Below are 10,604 nucleotides of genomic sequence, written 5' to 3'. Positions count from 1 at the left end.
TCTGTGCCACGTCAGTACATGCTTACTAAGTCCCTGCATCCAGGTAAAATGGTAAAATAACACAAATGTTGACTCAACAAGCAGGATCTGGGGCACATACATCAGTTTTACAGCTTGTGCTTTGGGCCGAGCGATACGTCTCCATGCTTGGTTTGGGAGGGTACTGTGGGCGCTGTGGGAGGTGCCTGCCGCTCCTCCAGATCCCTGCCTTGGGACGAGGTGACTCTGCGAGGTGACTCTGCCACTATTTAGCTCTGTCACTGACTCCGCTGCCTGCATCCACGTCTCTCCTTCTCCAGCCCCTGCCCAACCCTCACCCCCCTGCTTTTCTCTTTCATACAGCTGTGACCCTCCCTCTATCCCTCCCTTTAGTTAATCCACGCTGGTCTAAAAAGAGGCGAGTTACACTTCTCTTAATAGTGTCTCAGATTTCTGGTCAGCAGAGCACGTCACACCTGTGAGATCCCGGACTCCCTTCTCCTCCAACTGGTCTCCTCGCAAGGGGAAGCAGGTACGACGGCGCGCGGAGCCGGGAGTGCTTAGTGAGTTAGCGGTCGCTCTCTTAAGCTGTCCTGCGGTTGTGTGTGGGTCTGTTGTGGGCCAGGGCTGTTGCCGTCTGGCCGGCAATAATGGTATAAATTTCCCAGGCTTCAGGGAAAATTTTTCCAAAAAACAGCACGCGTCGTTCCAGGTTATGAAGTAAATACTTTAACTGAACAGCCACTTTTTATGGCCCTTCGTATAATTTTGTGTTAGATGGTGTGATTATTTGTGATTCTAAAGTAGTAAAAATGTAATCTGTAATGCAGACATGCAGGTTTACAGTATTACAACCATCCCGGTTTGTGTGGTGAGTAGCGCACATTTTTACGGTTCTTATGCTCCGGTAATTCATGGGAATGAAGGAACTACCGGGACAAAACTGATAGTAGAAAAAAAAAATCAGATTAAATGATTTCTGAACAACTAAACCAAGCACATTCATTCATTGTATTTAGTGAAATTTTTTTTCACTAAAAAACATTTAGTGAAAATGTTATATTTAAACATTCCAGCTAATCCTGTTTGATTAGCCAACAGTGTTAGAAAAAGTACCCTTGAAGGTCCTTTCTGTCCAGAAACAAACACAGCCTGCTTCGGTCGGTGTCCCGACATCTCCCGTGTGGCCTTCAGGGGGCGATGTTTGCACAGCTGCTTGCGTGTGTAGACGATGTTCATTGGCACCCGTTGATGTGCCCATCCATCCACCTCTGACCTGAACCTCGTCCACACAGGGGCTCATTAAGGGTCGCCTTGGAGATCTAGCCCGCCCCCCTGACTCTTGGGGCGACTCGTGTGACTGATGAGAGTAACCAGACAGTCATCTCGTCCCGGTACCTTTTCTGACTACTTTCGAGGGCTCTTGTAAGCTTAGATGAAATAGCAGCATATGTTTGCATTGTTAAGTCAACATAAGGCCAAATCAATTAAGATAAATAAAGTAAAAACAGACGTGGGTGTCCCTGAAGCTTGGGAACGTTTCGTTAACGGGAGCAGAGTGTAACTGATTAGCTGAGAATCAGGGCTGCATGCTGCAGCTCCCTCACAGAGTGTGCTGCTGACTGTGTTTGTGTGTGTGTGTGTGTGTGTGACAAAGGCACAGATCAGTGTCCCTGATGGCACCAACACCAAGTGTGCTGTGGTGTCTGCTGGGAGTTCTCATCCCACAGCAATGCCTGGCACAGTGGCTCTCTGCCAGTTGCCCCACCGTGCCCAGGCACAGGACGCTGGATGGTGTCCAATACCTGCCGGAGGTCAGACCAGACCCCCGCATCAGCTTCATGGATGGATTCGTCCACAGCTTCCTTGGCACGGTCCAGCCAAACCGCTTCCCCATAGGTGAGCTGTGGCTTGCGTCGCTTCATAGTGCTCAGTCTCCAAAGCGAAATGGAAGGGTCTCCCTCCTGTCTCCAGACCCTGTGTAGGGGGCTTGGACAGGCACGACGCATGTGTCAGCTCTGAGGACAGCGTGACCTCGCAGTTGGTCTGCCAGCATAATCCAGAAAGGCAGTACGTGCAGGTGCATCCTGACATGCAGCCTTCTGTGACACGTCATGGCTGGATGGTTTTCACACTGCTTTCGGTGGTTATGTTCTGCTGCCAACGAAACACAAGCACCTGAACCTGCGTTTGAAGTAGTAGTGGGCAGACTGAGCACATCACTGCAGGGAGCCCAGCGTCCGGCTCTCTGACGAAAATCAGGCCATTGCTTTGTCTCCCTCCCTGACGTTCAGAGAACCTGCTTCCTGCATCACAGAGACCGCTGGTTTGCTAAAGCTTCCAAACTCTCCTTGAATATCACAGCTGACGGATTTAGGACTCTTCAGTCATTTGTGAAATTGATTTTAGCTTTTCATTGTGCTGTTTACAGTCCAAAAACATGCTGAGGTTGATTGGAGTTACCAAATTACGCTTAGGTGGGATTGTGTGAATGCACGGTGTGTGAATATGCCCTGTGATGGGCTGGGGCCCCATCCTGAGTCGTCTCCTCCCTTGCGCCCATAGCCTGTGGAACAGGCTCCGGACCACCGGCAACCCGTAATAGGACATATGGTCTCAGAAAATGGATGGATGGATAGAGGGATGTGCTGCTTACAGTTATTTACTGTCTATCGAAAGCTTCAACCTGTTTTAAGTTTAATGCCCATAGGCCACTTTGCAAGCAGATTGAAATGCTTTACCATCCATCCATCCATCCATCCATCCATCTTCCAGCTGTTCATCTTAGTTCCTCATAGGCCACATGCTATCATTTGTGTTGTGGGTTTTTTGATTGTATTTGTATTTTTAAATACAATGCAAAATAAAATAGGGGAGGGTGGGGGGGGGTGCTGCCAGTGATGTGTGTGAGCCAGCCGCGATTCTGCATGCAGGCCTCAGATAAGACTCCAAGGAAGCCCAGCACTGCCAACAACAGCTGTGTACAGGTAGCTGGGATCATAGAACTTCCTCATGTAAATGGACACCCAGGAATGTCGAGCTTGCACACAATAGGGCATTGTGCGTACTGTGGTAACACCCAGACCCATGCACCGAGCCCTCTTTGCCCTCTGGGTCAGATGCTGGCCCGGTTTGTCTCAGATCCATTAGACAGGGTGGAATGAACAGTGATCAGTATACACCAGGAAGCTAGGTGTGGGTTGGGGCTGATGGCCGTATGTGTTGGCGATGTCATGTGATGTGATGTGACGTCATATAATGTCATGTGATGTCATGTGATGTGATGTGATGCCTGAAGACTGAAATGTATCTGGACAATGGGGAAAAGATCCAGTTTGAAGCTGGGCTTGCACTGCATGTGAAGTGTCTATAGCTGACAAAAGGGTTACTCACCATCAGCTGTGGAGTGAAATTGAGTCTGTGCAGGTTTATAGCTGGGGCAGCTCAGTGGGAATCCACCATGCTTTCATGGACAGAGGAGAATCCTGGGGCCACCAAGTGTACTGACATGTATAAAGAGATGTTGGGTGGGATCTCCAGCGTAGAGATGCTCCATGCAGGATGGCTCATGGAAATCTTACTTAAATGAAAAGAAAAGCAAAAAAAAAAAACTATTGGTTCAAAGAAATAACCAATCACATTTTAGAGGAGGAGGGTCCAACCAATCAGATAAATTTTTCTTTCTATCCTCACAACATTTTGGTGTAAGTAAAACTCCCATGAGCTACATGATACCTTCACAGTCATCTTGCTGAAGCAGATGAGTCTCCATTTCCATAGTGATGTCATGGAAGGAGAGTTAGACGGCAGGACACTGACACTGTATCTTCGTGTTCTCAGAACTACTCCGGATCGCGCTGAACGATCACAGCAAGTTGCAGAATCAGGAGACCATCAGACAGGTGCGTCTTGCTGGACCCATCATGGGGGCACCCGTTATCAGACACACACGAGACTCTCAGGGTCTCCCTCATTCCGGCATCGCGGGATTGGCGGAGGCCAGGGTACGGTTGCTCACTGTCGCTGGTCTCAACCCCCAGGTTCTGCGCTACGAGGCAGGTTTCCTTGTCTGCGTCGCCATTGGTCTCCTCTATGTCTTCCTGATGCCTCTGGCCGGCTTGTGCTTGGCCTGCTGCCGTTGCTATGGTAACTGTGGAGGTCACATGTATCAAGAGCAGAGTCCGGACATCCACAGATGGAGGAGGGGCCTGTACAGGGCTACACTGTTCACTACTGCCATCATCCTGTGAGCATTACATTAATGAGTATGTGTGTGTGTGTGTGTGTGTATGAGAGAGAGAGAGAGAGAGATACTGCCCCCTGCTGGCTATCTGATGACCTGTTTCTGCTCAGGGCAGGAAACGTCTGCATGTTCTACAGTAACCATTCTGTGTCCGTCGCCGTGAGCCGAGCTCCATCAGGCATCAGGGGTGCCATGAGCAACGTCCAGACCTACCTGTCTGCCCTCCTGCAGGTTCTTCCGCTGTCTCGCCGAAACAGCAGGGGGCGGTAAGCAGCATGCAGCTAAGTGATACTTTACTCACCCGTCTCTGTCTTTGTGAACCAGCAAATTAACACCGTGGTGAATGAGAGCCTCACAACCCTGGACGAGATGGGGGCCAACCTGACCGGTATGTGAGCTGGACTGCTGAAGGACCCTTGACTGCCTTGGGGGGGGGGCTGTGTCACCCCTCATCACCTCTCTGCATTTGATCCCCAAAACACAGACCTTGGCCCATCACTGGGGACAGATATCCAGCAGAGTCTCAGGGAGCATCTGTCCGGCGCTCTGCTCTTTGTGCACCAGATGTCTCAAGGTACCAAGATGAGAAACGCTGCCTTATTGGGCACTATCTATATAATATGTATATCCATCCATCCATCCATTTTCAAAACCACTTATCCTACTGGGTCGCGGGGGGTCTGGAGCCTATCCTGGAAGCAATGGGCACGAGGCAGGGAACAACCATGGATGGGGGGCCAGCCCATCGCAGGGCACACTCACACACCAGTCACTCTCACATGCACACCTAAGCAGCTCCAATTAGCCTCAGCACGTTTTTGGACTGTGGGGGGAAACTGGAGTACCCGGAGGAAACCCCAGCGAGAGAGAGAGAGAGAGGTATGTTTGTGAATTTCTGTTTCTAAAAACACTGAACATCCGTTATGTACTACGAGCAGCATCCAAAACAAACTGGAACTGTCTACCATCACGTTCAGAGGACTGTGACCTCGGTGACACACACGTCCCGGTGTCACCGCCAGCCTTTGTCTGTCCCCTCTCCCTGGCCCTGCTGTCACAGCAGTGAACGTGACCAGCCACAGCCTGGCCCGACTCAGCGGCACACTGCAGGAGCTCCAGCCCAAACTGCGCCACCTGCAGGCCAGCCTGCAGGCTGTGGGGAGCAGCATCAACTTGACACTGCACAACGCCAACTTCACCGGCCTGCTGCCCCTCATCAGCGTGCCAATCCCCGTCAGCTTCGCGGTGAGCCCTGCTGCTGCCCCCGCTTCAGGAAGCCCCCTCCCCTGAACACGCAAAACAGGAAGCACCTACGGTGGTGATCTGTCCCGGTTTGATGGGCCCTGCTGGGCTATTCTTTGTGGCACAGTGGGGGGGGTCCGTGTCCTCTGGGCCACAAAGCCTCTGAGGCAGTAATTAAAGGCCCAGAGACCCCCGGGGACCTGGGTGGACACCTGAGCACAACGCTGACAGCAGAAAGCACCACAACAAGGGCGGCCATGGGGGTGGGGCACAGTGCCATGCGCACTCGTGTGTTTGCTTTCGAAAAACTCAGATATAACCTTTTGTTTAAAATCATCTTGCCTTTTAAAAGTTTTAGTGGTTTGCATTAAGGTTATTTGTTTAGTGACTGTTCATCACTTCATTCTTAATAATGCTCCAAATCCTGGCTGACTGGACTGGATCACTGGGGGGGGTAGCAGAGCACTTAGATGCTCAATGCTCTGCTTCTCTGAACCCCAGTCTGCATCTTCTCCAGACGCCGAACCTGACAAAGCTCCAGTCCGTCGTGGACAACTTGCTCAGCATGAACATGGACGCCGGGTTTAACGCTGTAAGTGCTTTCTGCCATCGTGCGCCCTCAGTAATGGCCGCCGTGTTACACCCTAAACGGTATGCTGCTCCATGTCTCAGGGAGAGGACTTCCTGCGAAGGATTCCCCAGCGGGTGTCCAATGTGACCGGACCCTCAGTTCAGAGTGAGTCGAGCCTCCTCCCCCACCCCCACCAGGTCTAGTTACTTGACACGGGGCTCCATCACTTTCAATAGGTGTGAAGCAGCAGTTGGAGAACATCAAAGATCAGATCTCCCACATGTCCGAGAGGCTCCCCACGCAGGACCTGTGGGACGTGTCCATGCTGCTACAGGCCACCAGCCACTCCATTGAGACGGCCACCCCTGTCGTGCAGACGGCAGAGAGATACAGGTCCCAGCTCGGTCTCAATGTGCCCCAAGTCTCCCCGCCGCTGGCTTCAGCTGCTGACCCCTGCTGTGGCCCTATCTGCAGGTGGATCATATGCCTGGTTCTCTGCTGTGTGATTCTGCTGGTGGTGGTGTGTAACGCACTCGGGCTGCTGCTGGGTCCGCTAGGACTGCAGCCTAAAGTGGACCCGACTGAACGCTCCAGCATGGCCAACTGTGCGGGGCTCTTCTTCATGGCGTGAGTTGCTGGCATCTCCATAAATCCACAATGCTCTCTACCTCAAACATACCCACTGGGACTGGGGGGCCCACAGAGTGCAGGATGATAGGTGGGTGATGGATGAGTGATGGATGGGTGTTGAGTGGGTGACAGGACTGACAGGTGGCCAATTGCTGTTGCAGAGGTGCGGGCCTCTGCTTCCTGTTTGGCTGGATCCTTATGCTGGTGGTCACCATCCCCTTCCTGATAGGGGGGAATGTGTACGCATTTCTGTGTGTTCCCATCCACAACCAGGAACTGTTGCAGGTAACACCCCGTCTGTGTGTGTAACCCTCTGTCTGTGCCTATAACCCTCCTGTGTATGTCACCCTCCTCAAACTGTTTGTGTGACTCCCCCAGTCTTTGTGTAGATAATTCCCCATTTTTGTACACAGATCATTGAAACTCCAGGGCTGATTCCAAGGGTCCACCTATCTCAGCTGCAAGACCTAAAAATCAGCGTCTCCCTCAGTGACATCTACAGGTGAGAAAGGGCATCTGAGCAGGTTGTACATCTCAGTGAGGCCCTTCGCGGATTTAAAAGATCCCTTCGGATTGCCGGGTGGAGCTGTGTAGCTGATCCCTCATCTTCCTGCTTCCAGCGACTGCCATCAGAACAGATCTCTGTGGAATGCCTTGCGCCTACAGGACGTGTTCGATCTCGATGATATCTTCAACGTGACCGAGGTGAGAGCCTGAGTCTTGACCCATGCCTGGGGAGCCCATGTCACATGGCTGTTTCCCCCTTCCCTGACAGTACGCCGAGCAAATCGAGAGGCAGTTTTTCGAAAGGAATATCACCTTGAACAACGTCAGCTTCCTGAAGCCGGATCTGCGGAAGCAGCTGTTTGGCTTGTCCACTGTGTCAGAGGCTGTGGACCCGGGAGCTGTCTCCCAGCAGGTGCGCCGTGCTGATGGGGACCCCCTCCCCCAAATGGACTGACACTGTATCCCACCCTCCAAATGGTTCTTGGGAGCTTTACTTAAACAAAAAGCAACTGGAGGAGATAGGACCAACCAATCAGATGTCTTGGTCCCACCTTCTCTACAATCTGATTGGTGATCTCTCTCTGAACCAATCATTTTGCGGTCTGCCCTCAGAACACTTTTGTATAAGTAAAACTTCCATTAGCCTCCTAGCGACCAACTTCCTCATCATGTTTCCTTTGCAGATTGATTACCTTTCCACCATATCCCTGAACAAGATCGCAGACATGCTGGATCAGTTACGTGACATTGTGAGTGATACGCATCTTGCCTGCTTTATACTAGGAGCAGGGGGGCCAGCCCTGATCCTAACATCCCCTCCTTCTCTCTCCCTGCAGTCAGACAGCACTGTGAGCATGGAGCTGCTGGATGAGGCCTCCAGGCTGAGAGAGATCCAGTACAGCATCAGTGAGGACATCATGCCAGACGTGGTGTGTTGATGAGTCCAGAAATGCAGCACATTGTTGCCTGTCCTCTGACAATGCCTGGGGACTGTTTGGTGATGTGACCACACCCATTAGGACATGACTGCCCCCTTATGGATGTGACCACGCCCATATGGGCGTGATCGCTCCTACATGGATGTGACACACTCATACAGACATGACTGTCCCCACATGGATGTAACCGCCCCCAAATGGACGTGCCCACATCCATATGCGCATGACCGACCCTACATGGATATGACCACATCCATACAGACATGACCGACCCCACATGGATGTGACCGCCTCCACATGGACGTGACCACATCCATATGCACAAGACTGACCCTACATGGATATGAACACACCCATACAGACAGGACCGACCCCACATGGATGTGACCGCCCCCACATGGACGTGAACACACCCATACAGACAGGACCGACCCCACATGGATGTGACCGCCCCCACATGGACGTGAACACACCCATATGGACATGACCGCCCCCAAATGGACGTGACCACACCCATGCACGCCTCCGGATGGCCTCTTTTTCTATTACTGTTTATCACTTAATACTTTGGGAAACTAAAACAGGATGTATCTTAATACGGCTCTGGGTCTAAAGCTGCCTGTCAGGACACAGCAATCAGAAAGCCTGGCACCAGACTGGGCCTTTATATCAGGAGCAGTCTGGGGGTTATTAGGATGTAGATTCCCCAGAGTCACTGCTTCTGTGTTAAAAGTCTGAAGACCTAGACCTTTTCTACCTTCCAGTGGGATCTCAACTCCACCCTCCATGGCCTCCTGGCCACCTGTGCACAAGTTAATGTGAGTGTGACCCTCTTTTATTTGTTCCACTTCTGCAGGCTATATGAACAGTGTGACAGGTCTGAGATGCTCTTTGCTTAGCTGTACCTACAGGGGGTGGCCATCAGGGGGGAAGACTGCTTTTTCCCAGAGGGTTCACGCCTGCCCCTTTCTCACCCATTTCCCTAAGAGCACCATGGAAACTGGTCTGGTTGAACTAGAAAATGCTCAGAAATTCCTGGACGTCAATGCCTCAGTGATAGCAAACGCTGTGAGTGTGCTAAGATGCTAACCATAAACTCCTACAAGAGTTGATCAGATACTAGATAAGCTTTATTTATGATGGTCAACAGGCTGCATTTTGACTTTGATTTTACATTTTTTTTTTGAAGAACTGCAGAAGATTCCTGGATTGTCAGATGCAATATTTTACAGCGTTTGCTGACTGGGCAAAAAGAACAGTAGGTCACCCTCCTCTCTAACCAGGTTCTGTCATGTTAGGGCCTTTCTCTGCTCCAGAACCACCCACCGGGCTTATTTGGATCGTAGGTAATTCAGCTTGTACCAGGAGCACTTCATGGTGCAGTCTGGAGGTGGCATTACTGTGTCTCTGGGTCGTTTTGCCCACAGGTCACCCAGGAAGTGGGCTGCTGTGGGCCAGTGGCGGGGGCAGTGGACTCCTTGGAGGTGGTGGCTTGTTCCTACCTGGTGGATTCTCTGGTAAGAGCACATGGTGTGACCTCTGGAGAACCGGGATTTGCTATTAGCTGTGTGCTGCTCAGACGACCGTTTACCTGACCCCCCCCCCCCCCCCCCCCCGCCCCCACCCCAGAACGCCTTCTGGTTCAGCCTGGGATGGTGCCTGATCTTCCTCATTCCCAGCATCATCTTCTCTATTAAGCTGGCCAAGTTCTACAGGAGGATGAAATACACCGACACATTTGAGTGAGTATCAGGGTCTGCATTTTCAGGTCAGTAGGCTGGTGTCTGCACCTCAGTTCTCACAGCCCCCCACCCCATATTCCCTGTGCCTCCAGGGATGACATGCAGCTGACACAAATCCCCCAGGCCCCCTACAGCTGATGGGCCCAGGAGATGCTGCAGAGGTCCTGTCATGGTCTGGGACCACAGGCAGCACTGAGCACCACTTGGTGCATAGTGCCAAACACCAGGAGACTCACAAGCACTGACAGGTCACCTCCAGAGCTCTGTGCACGTTCCTTATGGCTGCCTGCAAGGCCAGCAGAAAGATCTCATTATGGGTTAATATTTGCCTGGCAGACTGAAAATTCTAGCATTGAGGTTGGCCCAGTTCCCAATTTTACCTTGTTTTTTTGTGTAATACCTTGCTAGGGTTTGCATTCTCTACAAGAAGATTTGTATCAAACAGGAGTAGAATATTAGAAAATGATTAAAGCATTTCTACGGTTTTTCCATGGTGTATGCAACATTTTTTATAAATACCTGCAATAAAAGTGCAACCCTCCCCTTTCTTACCTTTCAGTAAATAAAATTTGTTTTAAAGTGACCATGTTTGCACAGCCAGCTAAAAATCACCTTCATTGTTTTGCAGAGCATTAAAATGCTGCGCTATTAAAGTGAGATGTGAAAGGTGTGCCCCTAGTGGAGATCTGAGATATTTACCACACTGATCTGATTGGTCCATCACCAGTGATGTAAGGAACCTGTCTGGTGTC

At 51.2% G+C, this 10,604-nt stretch overlaps 1 protein-coding gene and 1 long non-coding RNA gene across 5 annotated transcripts; one reads left to right on the top strand and one right to left on the bottom strand.

Annotated features, from left to right (window-relative positions):
• Positions 1-137: 137 nt before the first annotated feature.
• On the top strand, positions 138-10,403 carry prom2 (prominin 2). Of its 4 annotated transcripts, XM_049008821.1 has the most exons (25): positions 138-511; positions 1,275-1,373; positions 1,637-1,878; positions 3,820-3,881; positions 4,020-4,225; positions 4,333-4,453; positions 4,547-4,610; positions 4,707-4,796; positions 5,283-5,467; positions 5,982-6,056; positions 6,137-6,200; positions 6,272-6,428; positions 6,510-6,662; positions 6,827-6,950; positions 7,079-7,167; positions 7,286-7,370; positions 7,441-7,584; positions 7,856-7,921; positions 8,009-8,101; positions 8,875-8,928; positions 9,098-9,178; positions 9,300-9,368; positions 9,538-9,627; positions 9,740-9,852; positions 9,945-10,403. In XM_049008821.1, the coding sequence occupies exons 3-25, from the start codon at positions 1,656-1,658 to the stop codon at positions 9,988-9,990; spliced, it is 2,454 nt and encodes an 817-aa protein (XP_048864778.1). In that variant the 5' UTR covers positions 138-511; positions 1,275-1,373; positions 1,637-1,655; the 3' UTR covers positions 9,991-10,403. The 4 variants fall into 4 exon arrangements, with proteins under 4 accessions (XP_048864778.1, XP_048864775.1, XP_048864776.1 ...); XM_049008818.1 differs by lacking the exon at positions 1,275-1,373; XM_049008819.1 differs by having other exon boundaries at positions 1,275-1,878.
• LOC125739081 (uncharacterized) lies at positions 1,872-4,025 on the bottom strand. The gene is made up of 3 exons (XR_007397045.1): positions 3,715-4,025; positions 3,373-3,559; positions 1,872-2,133 (listed from the first exon to the last, which is right to left on the bottom strand). It is a non-coding gene; the product is annotated as an uncharacterized LOC125739081 (long non-coding RNA).
• Positions 10,404-10,604: the final 201 nt, after the last annotated feature.

Source organism: Brienomyrus brachyistius, chromosome 3 (genome assembly GCF_023856365.1).
Source record: "Brienomyrus brachyistius isolate T26 chromosome 3, BBRACH_0.4, whole genome shotgun sequence".
Classification (NCBI taxonomy): Eukaryota; Metazoa; Chordata; class Actinopteri; order Osteoglossiformes; family Mormyridae; genus Brienomyrus; species Brienomyrus brachyistius.
This window is presented reverse-complemented; position numbering and strand designations above follow the sequence as displayed.